Below are 23,286 nucleotides of genomic sequence, written 5' to 3'. Positions count from 1 at the left end.
TGGGCAGGGAGAGATCATCTTTGCTACTAGTGCTGATTATGATGGTCCAGAGAGACCCAAACCCTAGAGGAATTCTACCTCTTATTTAAGAGGACAAGGGGTTGCCACACTCTTACTGATGCCCTTTTGTACTTTCCGGAGAGTCCTTCTTGGATGCTAGATTTTTTTAGAGCAATACACTTGGACCTTAAGTGGCAAAGCTCAGGGGTAGAGGTGTGGCTCAGTGGTATGCTTCACATTGTGGGAGATCCTGGGTTCAATCCCTAGCACCTAAAAATATTTTTATAAAACAAGGCAAACTCTTTTATTACGTTGGGAGGACATGATGAAGTTTGATCACCGTGTAGATTGGATCGGTTATAAGTACACTATTGTTAAACTAGATAGATATAGTTTGGCTCAGATTCCTAATAACTTGTTGAACCTAGAGATTAATTAACGCTTTGGGCTATTTCTCTTGGATCTTTCTCGTTGACCTTAAAGCCTTTTTGCTCTGGGCTAACACTTTGGATCTTGGAAGCTATCTGAATTATAATTAATTTGATTTTAATAATCCTAATAAATATTTCTTATCTGGTTTTTCTAAACAAGATACTATTTCTATACTTTTTAGAAATGCAGATTTCCCTAAAGAGCTTCATCTTCTGCCTGTGTCCATCCTAATCTAACTATTACTTTCATTCAGTTCCAGAGGTAATGGGGAAGTTCTTCCAAGCTCATCTTGTCCATACACAAGTGAACATATTTGATGCACAGAATTGGAATTTATTCCTGCCTAATATTCTCACAAAGCTATTTTGTGGAGCTTTTGTCTTCTTACCTCACCGATTCCTTTGTCTAGTTCCATATTAAGATTTTTTAAACCTGTATTGCAGGTGTGATTATTAATTGCTTATTCATGAGAATGAGAAGAAGATTGCTGTTTTTATTAAAATAATAAATTGTGGGCTGGGGGTGATGGCCCACACCTGTGATTCTAGTGTCTCAGGAAGCTAAGGTAGCAGAAGCTTAAGTTCCAGGTTAGTCTGGGCAAGTGAGACCCTGTCTCAAAAAATAAAAAAGGCTGGGAGTGTAGCTCAGTAAAAGTGCCCCTGGGTTCCATCACCAGTAATGGGGAAAAAAGAAAAAGGTAAAGATTACACATTAAGATTTGAGAATCTTGATTGTTCTCACCTAAATGTGAATGTAGGGTACGATTCTTTGCCTGTTTATTAGAGGTCCATTTTTTTAGGAGTGACAGAATTAGGGGCTTTTGACTCTCTTGTTATTTAGCTATTATTTGAAGGGTTCAAAGTCATGTAAATGATGGCTATTCTCTATTCCAGTAATTTGCCCATCAGCAATTGAAATTTTTAAATAGATAATGCATTCAGCTGACCTAAGTGCTTGTTCTGTTCCAAGCACTGGCTAAGCATTGGGAATAAAGTGAATATGACATGACCTTGACTCTACCTAGAGAACTGTGATGAGATACTGCATTGTGTACAGACAGCTTTAGTCTAGGCATTGTCACAGCTATCTCTGTTTCTTGCCCAGCTATAACTAAGTTGTCTTTAAGCCTCTGAGTTGTGTGTGTTTTTTTTTTTTTTCATCAGTGAAATGAGGGAGTTGGTCTAAATGATTTCTTATGATCTTCTCTCCATCTGGTATTCTATAATTTGAACATTTTCTTAAGGTTATTTAAGGCTTTTGTGAAAGTCCAATTAGAAAAAAAAATATGTAAGCACTTTTAAAGCTATTAAGTGCTATCTAAACAAAAATATGATTAACTATTTACTAATTTGACATTCACTGATATTTGGTCCAAAGATTAGACGTATTAGGTGTTATAACTAAGTTCCAAAAACTTAAGGAAAAGGGCAGCCTTTTCATGACTTTGGCTCCAAGTTCTAGGGGTACCTTAGTATATCTTATTATTCCCATCACTGAGTAAACTAGATACTCTGTAAATATGCATTGATTTAAACAATAACTTTAGAAAATCAGGAAAATTATAAAATAAGCCACATTCCCAGGAAGTGTGATTTGGGTTATCTGTTTTCACTGGGTTTATAAAATTCTGGATTAGTAGATAATTATCCATCTCCATGGGTTAATTTATTTGTGCAAATATAACTGCACATTTAATTTAAATGTAGATTGTATTGTAATTATGGATCAATTTTCTATGGCTTTTTTTGTTCACTTAAGAGCTTTTGAGTGTAAGATATGTGTTAGACCTTCAAATTTATGTGTTATTTTTACAAGTACAGTTCCCCCTTCTCCCCCCCATTTGAAGATTTTAAGAGCCCATGGTAATATGCAGGACTTAGCCTTGCAAGTCAATTCACAAAGTTATTGTAATCCTTTGAAAATTTTTATTTCTGGGTGTTTATTCTCAGATCTAAATCATAGTTTTAATTCTGAAGTTTTTTATTAAACATTATAATTGTCAGTTAGCCTAGTTGTCCATGAAAATATTTCATAATATATACCACCCTTTTCTTCTGTTTGCTTTTCTTTATAATTTTAGATAACCGCTAGATAATATTATTTACTGTTGAAATGTTGAGCTGCTTTTCCTCAAAGCTACTTGTGAAGTAAGATCTGAATACATTTTCATTTGCAAAGTAACTATTTTTTCATTTAATCTGTTATAATTTAAGGTTAAAACTTTCAAATTAATTTTGTTTATGATAGTATGATTATAAATTTGACTTACCTTCAATTTTTGAAGTATAAAATCATTACCCTGTTTCACTGGTAAACTCATACCAAATGACTCATCCCTTTTTATATATGATAGGAAAATAGTGTTTCATTGTGAAAGCTAGAATTGAGTTAGTCAGCTAGAAGTGAACCTCTAATTGTTTCCAAATGCTTACTTTTTGGGTTTGGATACAGCTCTAAGTCTTAGCTCAGTTAGGAATTTGCTAAGCTTGTCTTTTTCTACATATCCTTTCATTATGGCTAGATAGATCCATGGTAAAATTTGTTTTATGATTCCCCATTATGATAGTTAATCAGAAAAATATGGATAAAAACTCCTGAGCTAAACACAATTTAAAAGTCAAAAACTAGAGTTTCTCCACGTTTTTTACATTTTTAGGGCCTTTTCAATTATTGTAGAAATTTACCAGGGGTAGAACCAATTGCATATTATTGTATAATTGCAAGCACCTTTTTTTCCTTACCAGTTTCATGACCTACATAACTCCTACAGCTGAAGGCTTTCATTAGTTTTAAATCTCTACCGGAGAAAATGAGTGTGACATATCCATGTGCTCTGATGATGTACTTTCTGCTATTGAATATAAACATTGTATTTAAATTCAACCTAAGAGGGCAGCCATTCCAAATTTTATAGACTAACCAGATCAGTGAAGACCACAATTGACCCTTTAAAAAAATGCACTATTTTGTTTCTTTATATTAGTTATGATGTCTTATATATCTACATTATGATAGGTTAGATAAGAAAAATAAGATTGTGGATGAGTTCTTGGAGAGCTGAGGTCTGAAGTAGTTAAGGGCTCAATTGCATTTGCCAGAGAGGTTTTTTGGAACTTCAATCACTTAAAACAAGAACAAGTCAACTATCATTAAGACAAGCAGACTTGTCTGAGGTTTTATGGTGAGTCTAGGTGACCTTCCCTCCCCTGTTTTCCAGATGCCATATGTAATATATATTTGCATATGTGAGGATATTGAAAGCTGTCAGTACTATGATTCTTTAATTGAGTATTTAAGATGAGTGATCTCTAAATTCACTTTTAATTCTAATGATATGTTAGTCATGATCATGTAACATCTTTCTCAATTCTAGAGTCTCCAAATTAGGGTCCTTATTGAAAATGAATTTCGTAGAGAAAGTGAAATACTGGATTCTTTTCTACAAAGGTGATGGCAGGGAGTAGAAGACATTGGGAGATAACACTCATAGTATATACACATGAAAATCTGAACGAAGATTTAATCTGTAGATGTTTGTGCTGGGTGACTTATGAAGATATTGGGACTGTCTAGGGAATACCTTTAATGTAATAAAGCTAATCTATTCAAGGAGTATTGTAGATTGAATTCACTCTCTTATTTTAGCCCTTAGGGGGAAAAATTAAGACTAAACCCAAGTATTTTAAGATAATGACTTTTAAAAATTGCTTGAAAAGATAATTTACACCTACTGCTTAAGTAATACCACTGCCCATTCTGTTCTGTGTTCCATCTGTTGCAGGTGAGCACATGTCTTCTTCTGTTCCTTTTTTCTCCCCTTTTACTTGAAGTTCATCTATGCTTTCTTCTAAATGGTGGGCCCTAAATTAGTGTTTGTTGCCTCATTTCCATTACCTTCTCTATAAACTTTTGTTTTAAATTATGAATTCCTTTAAAGTCTTATGTATCTTTTTATTTCCTGTGTCAAGCACATGCTTGGCACATAATAGACATATAATAAATGTTTGTGGGCATGGACTTTTCAAAAAAGACTTGAAGTCTCCTATTCTAACTCTCCTATTCTCTAGCTGTATCTTTAGGTGAGCTTCTTTGGTGCCTGAGGCCTCATACTCATGACTCTTGTTCCAGAACAACTTGGTCCATACACATGTATATACAAAACTCTGAGATGCTGGGCACAGAAACATAAGAGACACACTCCATACTTTAGAGCACGTTTCTGTGTAGGAAACAACCTGATAATTGTTGTACAATGTAATAATTCCCTAAGTATAATAGATTTCATTATAGGATCACAAGAAGGCATTCCACATGGTCTGGAAGACAGTTTAGAATCAAGAAATATACCCTGAAAGTGTTGACACTTGGGATTGTAAAAAAATAATAGAAGCTGGACTGAAGGGGAATTTAAGGATATACTAGGCAGAGAATACAGTGTTAGCCTAAGAATGAAAGTAAGAAACATCACTAGGTAAAGTACAAGTATGTTTATATTTGAAGAGTTTATAAAGAAATGATAAGAGGTGATGGTAGAGAGATTAATAGCTCTATAGGGAATGGTCATTTTAGTTATTTGCAAATACATAACAAACTATACAAAAACCTAATAGCCAAAATAATGCACATTATCATCTTATAGTTTCTGAGGTTCAAGGGTTTCTCACAAAGCAGCAATCAAGTTGTCAGCCAGGACTGCAATTACTCTGAGGTTCATTTAAGAAAGAATTCCAGCTTCACTCAAGTGTTTGCTAATAGTATTCTATTCTTTTGGTGCTATTGGAATGAGCGTTTGGTTCTACTTCAGAGCTCTCTCTCAGTTTCTTGTTCCATGGTCCTCTCTGTAGGACTGCTCACAGCTTTGAAGCTGAGAGGGAGCAAGTGAGAGCAAGAGATGAGGGTAAGTAAAATGGAAGTCTGTGTTTTTTTTAACCTAATTTTAGAAGTGACATCACTTTTGTCATACTCTATTCATTAGTATGAATAGTAATGCAATAGTAATAGCAAGTCATTAGGTTCCAACTCTACCTGTACACACACTCAAGGGGAGAGGATTACACAAGAATATGAATATTACAGAGGCAGGTGTTATTGGGAACCATCTTTGACTACCTATCAAGTAGACTTGAGGATATAATATTAGAAGTCAAAAAAACTTAGGAGGCTATTGTAATAATTCAAGTGAAGGATGTGAAGATTATTATAGACATGTATAATAGAATGAAGTTAAGAAATATTTAGGTTGTGAAATCATGAAAGGTTAGTGATTTAGAGGATGAGGTTATAATGGCAGAAGGAATTAAGGGTGGCTTCTAATTATTTTTGGCTCTTAAATCACTATTGACCAAATAATATTTACTTAAATGTATCTGAAGCTCCTGTCCACATTGAGTTGTTCACTTTCATTACTGCTGTTCTTCATACTTTTAATAACTTAGGTTTGTCCTTAATATGGCTCTCATTGGGCTGGGGATGTGGCTCAAGCGGTAGCGCGCTTGCCTGGCATGCGTGCGGCCCGGGTTCGATCCTCAGCACCACATACCAACAAAGATGTTGTGTCCGCCGAGAACTAAAAAAAAATAAATATTAAAAATTCTCTCTCTCTCTCACTCTCTCTCCTCTCTCACTCTCTCTTTAAAAAAAAAAAAAATATGGCTCTCATTGTGTCTTTCACTATATCCAGGTAGATACCAGTTGTTTCTCTGTTTAATTCTCTTTTATTTGATCTTTTTTTAATTGTTACCCTTTTGACAGTGATAATTACTTTATCACTGTACTTAATGTGTGGGAACAGATCCTAATTCAATTCCTGTGTCCTTTTCCATTCATTAATTCTTATTCTAAAATACTTCCTATCTGTTTTCATTCTTTCAACAATTATATTGGGCCTGCTTTATCACCAGCATTGTACAAGGCTACCTTCGGAATGTCTTAGTGAGCAAGATAAGCATTATCTCAGTTATCTTTTAGTCTTCATTAGTTCCTTCTCTTTCCTACCTTCTGTCAAATATTAATAAATCTTATTGGGATCCTGTCTCAAAATGAAAAATAAAAAGTGCTGGGATGATAGCTCAGTGGGAAAGTGCAATCCTCAGCACCCCCCACCCCAAAAGAAAATAAAAGGAAATACCACTAATTCTTAAGGTAGTCTTTAACTTCTATTCTTCTATGAGACCTTCCTTTAACAATGTATGTTCTTATGATTTTTTTTCTCCTCTAGTTGTTTTCAAGAGTTTTTCCTTTGACATTTTTGAGATTCCATGTTTTAAAAGTGAACTCTTACCTAAGCTATTTACCTAAGCTTTATTATTCTTTAGTAATGACCTTTAAGTCTGTTGCAAGTAGTAGTGTTAACACTGTAACTCATTGGAATCTCACCTAGAGAACTTTGTAAACAGATAGGTGCCTGGATCTTCCTTTAAAAATTCTGGCTCAGGGCTGGGCGTGGCGCATAGTTCCAGAGGCTAAGGCAAGAGAATCGGATCACAAGTTCAAAGCCAGCCTCAGCAAAAGTGAGGTGCTAAGCAACTCAGTGAGACCCTGTCTCTAAATAAAATGAAAATAGGACTGGGGATATGGCTCAGTGGTTGAGTGCCTCCTAAGTTCAATCTCTGGTACTCCTCACCAAAAAAAAAAAAAAAATTCTGGTTCCATATGTCAGAAATGAAAACAAAACAAGGTGAGGTGAATTTGTTGTCCAGCTAGGTTAGAATGTTGTTGCATTAGATCTGTCCTCTAATGCAGCTACTAATTGTTTTGTGTACATTTAGCTTTATTCCTAAAGCAGTAGTTTCATATTCTGATAAAGACCAACTCAAAACATACAGGTTTGTGGGCCCCATCCCTAGACATACCAAGTATGCAGCATCTGTGGTTATAACCAGTCTTATATTTTTTTAAAAAATATGACCAAGAAATTACCAGATTTGAGGAATATTGGATTGATATATTATTTTTTAAAAATATTTTTAAATTAATATTATTCAGATAAATGGATATAAATGTTTGTAAATATTAGTAGGACCAGTGAGTCTGATAGGCTATGATTACCTTGGAAGGTTGAACTCATGCTGTGTTTAGATATTTAGATGATTCAATATTAGTTTTTAAAGTTTAGTCTTATACATTGATATGTTTTCTGAAGTTCTTTTAGATTAAATAACAACTTACTGATCACATGAAAAATTTGGATCAATGATTGCTATATTCTTTTGTGTGTGTGTGTATATATATACTTTTATTTTATTTATTTATTTTTATGTGGTGCTAAGGATCGAACCCAGGGCCTCACACATGCTAGGCAAGTGCTGTACCACTGAGCCACAACCCCAGCCCCTGATTGCTATATTCTTTTTTCTAATGTTATTCTGGCAAATCTGATTCTTTTCCACTATAGGAAAGTGTGTTGTTATTGTCTTGCAGAATGGGGTTGTCAGAATGTAGCTTAAATAAACATGTTGTCTTTTTTTTTTTTTTTTTTTTTTTTAGCGTTATTCCTCTTTTAAAAGAGTCTGTTGGAATATTGATGCAGAGAACTCCTCCCTTGTTGGAAAATACTCTGCCTCAGTGCTATCAAAGGGTAAGTTTCAAAGTTTCCAAACCATTGGATTTTATGTTGTTTCCAAACTGTTAGGGTTTTCAACTTTCATAAATATGGGCAGCATGTGTGTATAATTTAGTATTTCTCCCAAGACTGAACGCTGACCATGAATACCATTTACACAAACCAGAATAAAATCATTGGAAAATATTGAACTTTACTAAAGAAAATGTGGTAGAAATTGTTCTCATCCAGAAATTGATCTGCTCTTTTAAAATATAGAATATGAATAGCAGATCAAATAAGCATTTATTTCATATATATTTTTTTTAACTTCTACTCAGCATCATGTTCTTTTTTAAAATAGTGAGAATATAGTAGTAAAAAAGACAGTGCCTCTTTTCTCATGGAGCCTACATTAGAACTAGTGGAGGAAAAACAGACACTAAGCAATAAGTTGATAAGAAAATATCAGTGATAATTGCTATAAAAGAAATAGAATGAGGGGATGTGATAGACATGGATACCTATATTAGATTCACTGAGAAAGTCACTGAAACCTAGAAGACAAGAAGGAACAAGCCATATGAAAATTCTGGAGAAGAATTCTGATAAAAATATTTTTGATAGATATAAGATCACCCTTTTCTTAATTTTATAATTATAAATTAATATGCTTAATTTTTCAATTAAGTATATGATATAAAAAGCAAATTATGTAGTATATAATATTCACAAACATATTACATAAAAATCAAATCTAAAATTGAAAAGGATCTGTTGTTCATTTGATCCGGACTTCTACTTTTTCCTAGGCAAAGGAAAACACTAGTGCAAAAGTGCTGTGATTGGGACTAATTTAGTGTATTTAAAAAACAGAAGGAAAAAAAAAAGGCCTTTGTGGTTGAAGCATAATAAATAAAGGGAAGAGTGTTTTGAAATGTTGGAGAGAAATGTAGAGGTCAGATTGTACAGGGTTTTGGTCATCTAAGGTTTAGAATTTACTGCAGTGGAAAATACTGGAAAGTTTTGAGATAGTGGGAGTATCATAACCCTTATGTTCTTAAAAGATTATTTTCTCCATGCGAAGAACAAATTATAGGGAGAATGGAAGTAAAGAAAACCAATCTATTATCTATTGTCATATAAGTGGGGGAAAATGTTCGCTTATTCTGCTGTCATAGCAATGAAGAAGGAAATAAATATGAATTTGTGATACATTTTTGGAGGTGGATTATACTAGCAAAGGTGGGGCAAAAGTGTTGGCTTACAGTGTGGTAGATGGTAATGTTGAGATTTGAGACTGGATTGATACATGTTTGAGGATGGAAAATCTTACCAAATCAAGAATCCTGTTTGGGATATGTTAAATTTGAAATGCCCATTATGCTTCTAGGGGAAACGTTCATAAAGTAACAAATTTGGAGTTTGGGGAATAGGTTAGGGTTAGGAAGAGTTTAAGTCATTAATATATGAATGGCATCAAAAACATTTAGGATTACATGAGATTACCTGGTAGAGGATATAATTTTATTCTCTTAGTTCCACTTTCAGCTCTAGATCTGGAGCACAGGTGGAAAAGCCAGGAAAGGTTAATAAGGAAGCTGGAAAATCAGAAGGGTGTAGTACCACAGAGTTGGAGAAGGAGAAACAATAAACAGTTGAATATTTCTGTGGTGGTCATGTCAGTTAGGAACAGTGAAGTAATCCTTGTCTTAGCAACGTGAGATTAATGACCTTGATGAGAGCAATTTCAGAGTTGTGTTGAGGGGGAGAGCTTGATTTGAGGGAAGTAAAGACAATGGTTACAGACAACTCTTAAGAAGTATTGTTAAAGGGAGCAGAGAAATGAGTTGCTAAGGTTGATGGGCTGGATACGGATACAGTACCAGGAGACAGGGTATTTCCTCATTTGAAAAATATGATATCTTAGAACAGTATTATCCTATAGAAAACTTTCCCTGACAGTGAAAATATTCTATTATCTGCATTGTCCAGTGTGGATAGCATAACTGAATTTTTTAAATTTAATTTTATTTCATTGAAGTAGCCACATGTGATTTTAACTTTGTTTCATTTGAATAGCCACTAGTGATTTTTTGTATTGCACAGCACAGTTCTAGAACATGTGTGTTATTGGAAAAGTCCAACTGAAGGGAACAAATTGATGATACATCAATGAAGGACATTATTAAAAGAATGAAGTTCTTGAGCAGGTGAAAGGATAGAACCAAAAACATGATCGAAGAATTAATTCTAGATAGGAGCAGGAATACCATATACCCTGAGGAAGGTAGAAGGTACTGACATAGATAAGAGGTGACTGGTAGATTTTGTTGGTACAGGGTAAGACATTTTCTATGTTACTTCAGGTTTTTCTATGATTTAAAAGGCAGTGTAATCCTACAAAAAGATTGGATGCTTTAGGAAAATGAAAAATAGTATAAATATAGTATATAGTATAAAGTAGTTTTTTGAAATAGGGAAAATGAAGTGTAACCATTTAAGATTAGTTGTTTAGATTTGGGAGCAGAATTAGTTAGTGTAAGAGTGGGACATTAAAAGCTAATTTCCGCAGGAATTATTCCTTACTGTATGTTTTAGGATAACTGGAAGAATATCCTAGTACTGCTTTTTCTATGGAGGAAGAGGAAATCTATTCACAGATTGTTGTCTAATAGTAGACCACTCCTTGAGGATGCCATTTAGGACAATGTGGAGGAATTCTTAGGTTGAAGACACTGTGTCCTCAGAGGCCTCAAGGAGGAAGAGAAAATTCCCTTTGATTTCTTTCCCTGGTAAAAGCCGTTTTCAAAGAGAGCACAGTGGATGTTGTCTTAAATTTCCCATCAACTCTCTTGGAGTTTCTAAAAATATAATACCTGTATTCCTCAAATTCTGATAAAAATATTTTTGATAGATGTAAGATCAGCCTTTTCTTAATTTTATAATTAATTATAAATTAATATCTTAATTTTTCAATTAAGTATATGATATAGAAAGTGTATGATGTAGTATATAATATTCACAAACATATTACATAAAAATAAAATCTAAAATTGAAAAGATCTGTTGTTCATTTGATCCAGACTTCTACTGTTTACAAAAATCTCCACTGTGAAACCCAGTTATTTATGCAGTTTGTTGACTATTTCCAGGTAGAGGTAGTAAACCCCTTCACAGAGTAGCCTCTTTTTCTTTTCTTTTTTATTCTTTTTCTTAGGTTCTGGGACATGAACCCAGGATCTTGCCTGTACTAAACACATGATCTGCCACCAAGCCCCACCCCCCACCCTAGCCCTTTCTCTTTTTAAGCTGCTGTAGCATCTTTGTCTTTTTCCTGATCTTCAAAGGAGTCCACCTAAAGTTTTATTCTTAAATATTTTTTACATTTTTGGCAGATAACCTGTATTAAAACAAAATCATTCTAGTAATTTTTTCTGGATCATAAACAATTTAAGTACTGTAATTATAATACACTTATTGAAATGACTGTGATTTTTCTGTTTATTAATTGAAGAATAACAATAATAGAGTTTCTGATTTGAAACCATTCTTCTTTCTTGGGATAAACTCAATCTAGTCATGATATGTTATTTTCTTCATATATTGTTGGATTTAGGTTATTTAACTCAAAAGGCAAATTAGCTTATGATTTATTGTCTACCTGGTTTGGGGATCAAAGTAATTTTTTACTAATGTAATGTAGCAGCTCTTTTCTATTTCTAGAAAAACAAAAAGTGGTTATCTTCTTGAAAGTTGCTCCCCATCCCCAGGTTTAGAGCTTTATTGAAAGAGAATTTTGTTACCAATTCAATTTTCAATGATTCTTTCACTTTCACATTTTCTTTTTTTTTAGTATTTTTGGAAATTTATCCATTTTGTATACATTTTCATAATGTGTTTTTATTTATTTAATATATATTCTATTGAACTTTTACTTGTACCAGGTATTTTAAGCACTGAAAATACAAAATGAAAATAAGTTCCTGACCTTATTGATCTTAAAGTCTACAGGAGGAGATACACAGTACACAGTATAAATAGAGGCTGATTATTCCTTAACTGAAATGCTGAAAGAGAATTGTTTCAGATTTCAAATTTTTCTTTTTATTTTGGAGTATTTGCATATCTATAATGAGATATATTGGAGGTGGTACCAAAGTCTAAGCATGAAATTCATTAATTACATTATACCTTAATTCATAGCCTGGTGGTAGTTGTATATGATATTTTTAGTGCACTTGTGTTTTTACTGTCATCCTTTACATTTTGCATTTTTGGATTAGGGATGTTCAACCTATAATATAGATGAATAAATGAGTGGATGAATGCTATGTAATGTCACGTGCCCAAGAAAAGAGAAAAGATTTCTAAGAAGATGACATTTGATTCAATACCCAAAAAAAGTAGAAATCTGAGAAGAATATTCCAAGCAGAGGCAAGCAAGTAACCTGAGACAGAAATGTGCCTGGCTTTTTTTAAAGAATGGTGAGGAGGCTGGGGCAGCTGATGAAAAGGGACAGAGGAGAAGAGGTGGTAGTGAGGTGAATAACGTGAAAGGGTGACAAGTTGTAAAAATATTGGCTTAATGCAGAGGTAGAAAGGAAGCCATTGGAGGATTTTGAACAGAGGAGTGGCAGCATCTGACCTGTAAACCAGTGGACTCTCACTCAGGCTCTACTATTTTGAGATTAGATAGAAGAGGTGCAAGGCTAGAATTAGAGAAACTAGTTAAGAAGCTATTATAATTATTTAGGACTACATTTGGATTAGGCTGACCTCCCAGTAGAGGTCTCATTGAGGATTGTTTGGGTTCTACTTGGTTGTAATATTTTGTATAGTCATATATTAATATAGTCAATATTATTCATAGGATTCCTGTGGCATTCATAGGATTCCTGTTTGTAGATTTTAAAGTTTCTTTTTTGTGTGTTTGTAGTTATCTACCTTTTTTATTTTGCATTTTGTTTGATTCTATTTTATCTTTTACCTTCATCAGAAGCTTGCATTGGTGTGGTTCTTGACCTAAGGCTGTGGAAAACCTAGGGAGCTGTTGGATACATCCCTCACATAGACATCCTCCTTCCCCTCTTTAGTGTTGTCATATTATTTGGGGAAGGGTACATGTTGGCATTTGTTCAATGAGACCCAGAGAGGCAAAGGTCCTGTATTCTCTTGGACAGTCACATACCCCGAAGAATTGTCCTGCTTAATATATGTCCCATTTAGAAGTATTTCTTTAGTTTATTAATCTTTTCAAAGAATTATTTTCTATATTATGAATTTTGTCATATTCTAAAATCTCTATATCATTGATTTCTGTCCTTTATTTTCTCCCTTCTTATTTCTTTGGGTTTTGTTCTTTTTCTAGCTTCTTGGCTCATTTGTATTTGTTTTCTGACCAGTGTACTTGAAATTATCACTTCTCCTGTCAGTATTCTCAGTTATGCTTGACAAGTTTGATATGTGTTCATTCATTCTATTTCTTAAACCCCTATTATGGTGTTATCTAGTATATAATATGTTTGCATTGGTGTGGTACTTGACCATAGGTATTTGTCAATTCAAATACCCTCCTCCCCTTTTTTCAACTAGAGGGTAGAATCTATGCTAATTGATAGATTGCACAACAACTTCAATGGGAGAGGGCACATAAATTTTATTTTGATGCTGATATCTGCCCTTTGTATTTTAGGTGCAGCAGTTGCAAGGAGTTTATAGTTTACAAGAACAGCACTTCTGGACTTTATGTTCTGATGTTTACGTTGGGACCTTGAAATTAATAGTAGCACCTGATGCTGATGCCAGATGGATTTTAAGCCAAACACATAATATTTTCACTCAGGTGAGATTGTGTTGCTAACTTCTTGTAAGGGTCTTAAAATTTATTGTGTATACTAATTTATATGTGTTTATTATTTAGCATATTAAATATAGGCTAGTAAGCTATAAGGGAAATATAAAACTACATTTTTCCTCCAATCAGAGTCTTAATTTGGGAGATCTTTATTTTAGTTAATACTCTTAAGGAAGATAGTTTCAATTTATTCATTGTTGTATTGATTTGATTTTCTTAAAAAAAAGTGGATTCTTGCCAGTCATGGTGGCACATGCCTATAATCTCAGCAACTCAGGAAGCTGAGGTAGCTGGATCTTGAGTTCAAAGCCAGCCTCAGCAAAAGTGAGGTGCTAAGCAACTCAGTGAGACCCTGACTCTAAATAAAATATAAAATAGGTCTGAGGATGTGCCTCAGTGGTCGAGTTCCCTGAATTCAATTCCTGGTACACCCCCCCCCACACAAAAAAGTGGGCTCTTCTTTACTGCACACTCCTTATCCATATTAGATGCTATTTGAAACCAACAATTCTAAAAGAGCATTTGGAATAATAATAATACTTTGTTAGTGGCTTTAACCACAATCTGTTAACTTTTTTGGTTTTTGTCTTTTTTGTACTGGGGATTGAACTCAGGGGCACTTTACCACTGAGCTACATCCCCAGTCTTTTTTATTTTTTATTTTAAGACAGGGTCTTTTGATTTGGGCCTTGCTAAGTTACTGAGGTTGATCTCAAACTTGGCAATCCTCCTGCCTCGGTCTCCCAAATCCTGGGATGATAGGTGTGTACTATGTGTGCCTGGCCTGTTATCATTGTTGCATGATAGTTACCTTCTGTGTGATTTAGTAGCTTACTATGCTATTGAATTTTTCTTAATACAGGTTGAATATTCCTTATGCAATATGCTTGGGAGCAGAAGTGTTTCAGATTTCAGAGTTGTTTTGAATTTTGAAATGTTTGAATAGACTACCAGTTGAGCATCCCTAATCTGAAAATCTAAAATTCAAAATGCTACAAAATCTGAAAATTATTGAGTATCACATTGGCTAAGATATGAATATAGGCCGTATAATAGTTCACATAAATTGTATGGGAATTAAATTTCTTGGGTATGATAATGTTATTGTGACTACAGAAGAATTTTAGGAGATAATGTGCAAAGGATTTAATGGTAAAGTATCAGGCTGTCTAATTTTCAAATATTTTAGCAAAATTAAAAAGATTACAAATAAATACACATGTAGAGAAAACAAATTTGGCAAAATGTTAACTTTGGGTGAGTATAGGTGGTGGGTACCTATTTTACTTTGTTTTGACTTAATTTTTTTTTTCAAAATAAAAGCCTGAAAAATAAAAACTATTATAGCTCCTCATTACCACCAGGATAAAGCCCAAACTTTATTAGCATGGTCCAATTCACTTCAAATCTCTATGCTGCTCTTCATTGCCATGTACTTTATACTCCAAACTCACCAGACTATTCACTTTCATATGGATTAAAACCCTACTCTAACTTAACTGTCAGTTGTGCTGCTTTCTCTTAGAAGTCTTAAAGATCCCTCTAAGCTGAATTACTTTATCCTTTTATATATGTATCACATTATACATCTCTGTCTCTGTCTCTCTCTCTCTCTCTCATGCACACATCTTCAGATAGAAGCAACGTAACATAATGTGTAGTTTAGTTAAATTTAGGACATTAGCATAAATTAAGCAATCTCTCCTCATAAAAAGACATGTATGATTTGGGTTCCTTAAGGAATGAATTAATGGCATAATCTTATGTGTAATTAGGATTTACTCTAATCCTAATCATATGCAATCAAGAGTTACTCTGCTAATAGACAACAATTTGTAGTTATCACTTATATATCCCAGAATTTTAACAACTAGGCCTTTTTTTTTTTTTTTTTTTTTTTTTTTTTTTTTTTTTTGGTACCCTGGATTGAATCCAGGGGCTCTTAAACTCTGAGCCACATCCCCAGCTCTTTTTATATTTTATTGTGAGACAGGGTGTCACTAAGTTACTTAGGGCCTAAGTTACTGAGTATGGCTTTGAACTTAAATTCACTTGCCTCAGCTTCCCTAGCTGCTGGGATTACAGGCTTGTGCTATTGCACCTGGCTTTAGGCCTCTTTCTTAACAGACACTTTATATATGTCTGTATCATTATGAGTTTCATAATGAAGTATGCAAGACCTTCATGATATGTCTGAATCCTTCTCAAACCTCCTCCATGTTTCAGGGTCAAAAGGAGAACAAGACAAGCAATAGCCTGTTTATTGCCTTTTCCAAATCATTTTGCTCTCCTTTATCCTGAATTTTCTCCTGGTTATTCTGTACCCTCCATCTTCATAGTTACGAACTTCTGTTGATCTCCAGGACATCCTGTACTCTCCTAAGACATTGGCTCTGAGTCACAATTTTCACTCTGAGAAGGATTGCAGTTTCTAGGTTGAGAAATGTGCAAGCAGCTGTCTGTGCTTAGGAACTGCAGAAGTTGCAATTGAAGTAGGTACTGGAGATGGTTCTAGTAATGTTGGAAATCTTAGTGAAGCTGAAAGTTTATTTAACTGCTTCTTTGATTTTGGAAACTGCATTTGGGCTTTGATTATTTTAAGCTCTGAAACATATTTAAGCCTTTTTATCAATCTAGAGTCATGACAACTTTATCTTATTCCTTGCAGACACCAGGGTCTCTCTTTGAGGCTTACAGTAAGGAAAGCTCAACATGTTTTCCCCAGCGGGTTGAGGGAAATCACCTCACTAATAAATTTAATTTTTACACTTGATGCATATAATGATTTTAAAGTTGTCTCATCATCATCTTTTTAGTTCTCACATATACAAAACCAAAATTTTCTTATTAATTTATTTTCCCTTTTAGCTTATACCTTAGTCATACATGTCTTTATGGAATGAATATGTCAGAGCTTATTTTAAGGATTGCCGTAGCATTTTGTTTCATTTCATGAAATTTAATATTTTTGTAAAGTAAGTTTATTGTGGCCCACAATTTCAGAAATTTTAGTCCATGGTTGGCCCACTCCCTTTAAAAAAAAAAATTTTTTTAATTGTTGATAGACCTATCCTATTTATTTGTTTGTTTATTTGTTTATTTATTTATTTATTTATACTCAGTGCTGAGAATCAAACTCAGTGCCTCACACATGCCAGGCAAGTATGCTACCACTGAGCCACAGCCACAGCCCATGAAATTTAATTTTTTTTAAAATTACTTCTTTTTCTTCTATTTATCAAAAATAAAATCATGATTACTGAATTTTTTGAAAGAAAAGATCATGCTAATGCATTAGATAGATTTCTTATAGAAACATTTAAAATACTAGCAGTTTTCGTTCTAAAAGGTAAAAAAGGATATTTTTCCATAATATTAATTACATGATAAATATGTTTGTTACATAATAAACATAATATGTTTATTACATTTGTAGGTATCTTTCTTATAGCTGATCTTAAATCAAAATTTAAGTAATAGTTTTTGGTAAAAAATATTCTTGTTAAAACTTATTATGGATAACTTTAAACTGAAAAGGCCAACATCAAAGTTTGAAAATTATAATTTGCTATTTTGTTTATAAAACTATAGCTTTGTGCCAAGTGTGGTACATGGCTGTAATCCTACCTACTTGGGAAGCCAAGGCAGGAGGATCTCAAATTTGAGACCCTTCCTAGTCTCAAAATAAAAGAAGGCTGGAGGTATGTAGCTCAGTGGTAGAGTGCTCGCCTAGAACTCAAGCACTTGGATTAAATCCTTAGTACTGCAAGGAAAAACAAAAAATAAAAGCTTTGTGACTATTTTAGAACTCTGTATTAAGCATCAATCTTTTCAATCTCTTTATCTGTCAATCTTTAACTGCTAAAGAAGATAGTTTGCATGAATATAGAGTAATACAAATGAACTGCTGGAAGTTACTTTAGTACTTAGATTCTTTTGAAATGATTACTTACTTTAAAATCCAGTTTCTATACTATATAGGAAAGAAGTCTGTTAATTTTTAATGACATATTTCACAATAACAACTATAATCCTAAAATTATAAATATACTTTTTTCTTGTTAGAAATAGGTTGTTTGGGTATAAAACAAGGAGTGGGATAGCTGGGTCAAATGGTGGTTTCTTTCCATTTTCTGAGGAATCTTCATACTGCTTTCTAGAGCAGTTGCACCAATTTGCAGTCCTACCAGCAATGTATGAGTATACTTCCCCCCACATCCTTGCCAACACTAATTATTGCTTGTATTCTTGATAATTGCCATTCGTACTGGCATGAGATGAAATCTTATAGTAGTTTTGATTTGCATTTCTCATTGCTAGAGATAATGAACATTTTTTCATATATTTGTTGATCGATTATATTTCTTCTTCTGTGAAGTGTCTGTTCAATTCCTTAGCATATTTATTGATTGAGTTATTTTTTTGGTGTTAGGTTTTTTGAGTTCTTTATATATAATCCTGGAAATTAGTGCTCTATCTTAGGTGCATGTGGTAAGGATTTTTTCTCATTCTGTAGGCTCTCCACATTATTGATTGTTTCCTTTGCTGTGAAGAAGCTTTTTAGTTTGAATCCATCCTACTTATTGATTGTTAAGACTCTCTTATTAAGGAAGTCAGGTCCTAAGCCAACATGATGAAGATTTGAGCCTACTTTTTCTTCTGTTAGGTGTATGGTCTCTCTTCTAGTGCCTAAGGCTTTGATCCACTTTGAATTGATTTTTGTGCATGGTGAGAGAGATTTAATTTCATTTTGCTACATAGGATTTCCAGTTTTCTTAGCACCATTTGTTTTGTAGGTTATCTTACTAATTAGAACAAATTAAAAATTAAAACAAATTAAAGGTTAATAAAAGATAACTACTATGTTTCATATTTACTAATATATAGTAATTACTGAAGTTTGGATATTTTCTTTGTATCTTCAGCACAAGATATGGTACATCATCTATGTATTAAATAAAAATGTTGACTGAACTAAAAAAAAAAAACGGTTGTTTGAAGAAGACACATTCAAGAAAAATGTTAAACATCTTTGAAGAAAAATGTAGAACATGCTGGAGATTCATTATCCTTAGTTCACAAAGCACAAAAGATAGTCAAGCCTAATACATAATATTTACTCTCTGAAAGAACTTCTACCTCATCTCTTCCATCTTTTCTGCTCATCTGCCTTTCTTTGTTAAGCCTATTAAGTTATAAGCCCACAGTTTCCTGCTTTAGCTTTTTGTGTTCTTTTCTCTGGCCTCAAAATAGAAATAAACACTGATACCCAGGAAGGAACCCAAAAAACCTCACAAACCCAAATGGGGTTCGCTGAGTTTCAGAAACTCTCCACCTCCATCACTCTCCTGTCTTCATAATCCCTTCCTGTTGACCTATGACCTTGTCTGACCCTATTTTGTCTTCTTCAGAGAAGCACCTTGAGTGGGTGAAATTTTCTGCACCCTTCCAGCCAGATCACTGATCTTCCAGCCTCTCCATTCCCTCCCCCTTTTTGTAAGGAGCTTTGATCTTTGTGTGTTGATTTTGCTGACCTGCTCTACAAACTTTTCCTCATCCATCTTTCCCTTACCTTTGGTCATCATCCTCAGAAGGTAGGAGTAAACAGATGTGAGGCCAAACATATTGCTAGGTTTGTATTCATATGGTGTGTTCATGAGTAGGTGGAAATAATAGCAGCAGGGGCAAGTAGCATTTATTGAGTCCACCAGGTGCCATGCACTGTGATAGATACATAATATATTAATTGATACTCAAAACAATTTACAGAAAAAGAAACCCAGATTCACGTTATTGTTTTTGACATATAATTTAGTCATATTCACTCACCATATCATTAACTGGAATGTTTTTCATGGAAAAGTAGTAGTTTTTCAAGACTTCATTTTAAAGGAAAAAAAGATTAATATTATTATATGGTTAGTCAAAAACTAAAGTAGAAAGTTTCAGTGGCTTTTGATAGAGAATATAAGTAAACCAATAATTTTTTATTGTCATATTGCTACTTATTTTTCTAACTTTTCTATTTCTCATTTGTTTTCCTTTCCACAACAATGAATATCTGTTGAAGATATTCTAAGCCTGTGATACCACGTGAATGTTTATTTTTTTAGGAGTTTAGAAGTATTCAAGTAACTAGCTATCTTTCCCATTTTAAAAAGTGTTGGCTGAAGTATGGTTTATTATTCTCAATTTTGAGAATTATCATTAACGTAATTACTATTATTTGGTTTTCACATTTTTAAGGATGGCCTTTCAGTCAGCCTCTGACACTTGAAATTATTCTAATGGTAGAATATCTGGTGGAACCAAGCACTGTTTCATCATTGAAATATCTGTCATGTCTTTGTAATGCAAAGAAACTATCCAAAGCAGAGTTTGCATTCAGGGAGTAGGTGACTTCCCAAAAGATTCTTTGGCAATTCTACTTTTCTGCCTACTTTGAAGGAAATTGAAAGAGGAAAATGGGAAGCTGGAGAATTTGAAGCTTTCCCTATTGGGACAGATGGATAAAGTGACCTTTTTTTCTTTTTCTTTTTGCTATTTGACTAAGCTTTTGTGGAAAGCTGCAGCCCCTCAGGGGACTGATATCAGCTTGAGTAATTAACTCATGATTATGCAGTTAGTTTATCTAGCCTCTTTGTTTTTCCCCCTTTTTTTGTTGCCTTGGGCTACTTCATTTCTTATTATCATCTTCACTGTGTTAAGGCTGTGGTAAAGAAAATGGTAGAGACAATAAAGGAGTCCAACTTATTTTATTTTGCACATTTTACTTTCATTAACAATTTTGTTAAAAAAACAGCTGTTAAGAATTTATTTAGGTGGTACTTGTTTTCTGTTAAGATTAGGTATACAACAATTTTGCAAAATAGTTCCTAAATACAGTTTTCAGGGGCCATCTAGATTGAGTAAATCAAATCATATGATCAGTCAGAATAACTTGTAATAGCTTTTATTGCATATCAAATTCTTTCTCTTACACTCTTGCTCCTTATAACAGTGTCTGGTATGTAGCAAGGCTTTTAAAATACTTATTAACTATTGGATGAATATATAACAGTCCTGTGAGATTAATATTGGCATTTATCTGCAATGTTAAATGAGAAATGATGACATTTGGTTTAATTTGTACCAAAAAATCATACAGACACTAAATTCTGTCATTTTTCAGCCATAAACCTCTTAACCAAGGAGAAGGTATTAGTAAATGTATTCTCTCAAAGTTTGAATAACAGAGTTTAGACTTACACAGGAAGTTTTTTTTTTCTTTTATAATGAGGCAAATAAAGAAAACCCCAAAACATGTTTTCTGTCCTGGCAAGCTTCTAGGGTCTGTCCAGCAGTGCCTCCCCAGCTCTGCACCAGTGGGTGGGTCCTGACTCCTAAAGTGTTTGTTTGATGTTGCTCAGGTCCTTCTTTGGATGTCAAGGGTTGAGGTGAGGGGAGATATGTGAAAGCAGTGTTTTAAGGAGCGCAGAAATTACTGTAAGGTAGTCTGTGTCACCCCCACCACCCACCCACATTCTGTTTTTCTTTTCTTTCTTTCTTTTATTTGGGGGGGGGGGTCCTTTACTTTAAATATTTCAGTTTAGCTAAGGTACCGACAAGAAAGGACTTTTTTTTTCTGACAGCATTTACTGTGTGCCAGGTTCTGGGAGTGAGGAATGAACAAAAGAAGATAAAATCCTTTCTCTAGGAGAGATTCTTTAATGGTGGGGGAACAAGAGTATTAAGCACAGTGAATAATTAAGTGGTATAATATGTCACCAGGTGATGAGTGATGAGATGTTGGGTGAGGAGCAAGGGTGAGAGACTGTCAGTGCTTGAGGCGCTTACTTCCTCTGTTCCAAGTGTTCTTTTCTCCATGACATATGTATTATTGTCTCACATATTGTATTTCCTTGCATATTTGTTCATCATTTCTCCCCACCAGGCCCTCAATAAAATATAAACTTTGAGGGCAAGGATTTTTGTTGTTGTTGTCACTTTTATATTCGTAGATGATAGAACACTACATGGGATACAATAAATGCATGATAAATGTGTTTCACACAGGATGGTGAAGGTAGGCCTTGCTGATGTCTGAATAGGGATGTAACATGAGGATATCATGTCAATATCTTGAGGAACGTAGAAGAGTCAGTATGGCTGAGGCCTAGTGAACAGTTGGGGGTAGAAGAGAAATCAGAGCAGAGGCAATCAGGGATCAGATTATGTGGGGGCTGTGTATGCCATTTTAAGACCTCTGGGCTTAGGGAACTGAGGAATAGGTATAAGTTACAGTCTAGAAATATGAATTTGAGAAGTGAGCATACAACTGGTACTTGATCATCTAGGGAACCAGAACAGAAAAAGAATGGTTCTGTGCACTGAGCCTTTGGGTATTCCAGTGTCTAATGTTCAAAGATAGGAGGAAGAATCAACAAGAGACTGAGAAAGATTGATAAGTGAGGTTAAAGGGCAACCTATGAGTTTTCTCTGGAAGCCCTGAGCAGGGAAAGTGTTTAGTAGGAGGGAAGTGGTCTTCTGTACTATTGCTTGTAAGTTGAATAGTAAGATAAAGACTGAGAATTAAGCACTGGTCTGAGCAACTTGGAGATGACTTTTGGGGGGAAGTGTTTGGTTGAAATGACTTCCATAGAAGAACAAATATGGACAACTCTTTTGAGGATTTTTGCTATCCAGAAGAGCAGAATTGGAACTGTACCCAAAGGGGATGTAGGGTAAAGTAAAGGGTTTTTTAAAGGTGGAAGAAATTATAGTGTATTTGTATGCTAATAAAATGATCCAGTTGAGAAAGGAAAATTGATAGCATAGAAGAGATGGGGGAAAATTTAAAGAGCAATATTCTTGAGTAGTAAGTATATATCCAAAATTAAACAGAAGAGTTGAAGCATAAAATAATTAAATAACTAGTAAGTGATTATACTTATTACATATTCTTGTTGACCATTTACCATGGGAAGATTTAGACTGGGATATTGGATTTTAGTAGTAGCTAACCAGTCAAGCATTATGATGTTCTTCAACAGAAATGTAGATGAGTAACCTCATTTTTCTGATATCACTTGTGACTAGTAGTATGCTTTCTGGCAATGGTTTTACAACTTACAAATGTAATTGTTTCTGATATAATTTTCTGGTGATTTATGATAAAATATGAATAATTATTTCCCAGAGACAGGAAAGAAAAACAATTGTTTTTTTAATTGAATTTTTTATTGCTTTTCTGAAGTGTATAGTCTGTTATTGGCTTGATAATCTAATTTTTATTTTTTTCAACTTTTCAGGCTGGAGTGAGACAGCTTTATGTACAGATTGACTTTGCAGCCATGTAGTAAATGAAAAGAATTTTTTTTCTTTTTCTTTTTTTTTTTTTAACCAAATTTTTCTGGTACTGTACAATTCAAAACATTGTACTAAATAGAGATTTCATCACTACAATTCCCCAGCACCA

The 23,286-nt window shown here is 33.9% G+C and overlaps 1 protein-coding gene across 2 annotated transcripts in view; it reads left to right on the top strand.

Moving 5' to 3' along the window:
• The window catches only part of SLC30A7 (solute carrier family 30 member 7), a 74,363-nt gene extending 51,077 nt beyond the window's left edge, over positions 1 to 23,286 (top strand). For both annotated transcript variants that reach the window (XM_081305035.1, XM_081305034.1), the window contains 3 exons: positions 7,918 to 8,008; positions 13,668 to 13,817; positions 23,120 to 23,286. In XM_081305035.1, the coding sequence (XP_081161161.1) occupies positions 7,918 to 8,008; positions 13,668 to 13,817; positions 23,120 to 23,167 (289 nt within the window). In that variant the 3' untranslated portion in view covers positions 23,168 to 23,286. The remainder of the gene's footprint in view (positions 1 to 7,917; positions 8,009 to 13,667; positions 13,818 to 23,119) is intronic.

The sequence above is a fragment of the Spermophilus citellus genome, assembly GCF_964194105.1.
Source record: "Spermophilus citellus genome assembly, chromosome: 9".
Classification (NCBI taxonomy): Eukaryota; Metazoa; Chordata; class Mammalia; order Rodentia; family Sciuridae; genus Spermophilus; species Spermophilus citellus.
Note: the sequence above shows the minus strand (reverse complement) of the source record. Positions and strands in the feature narration are given on the sequence as shown.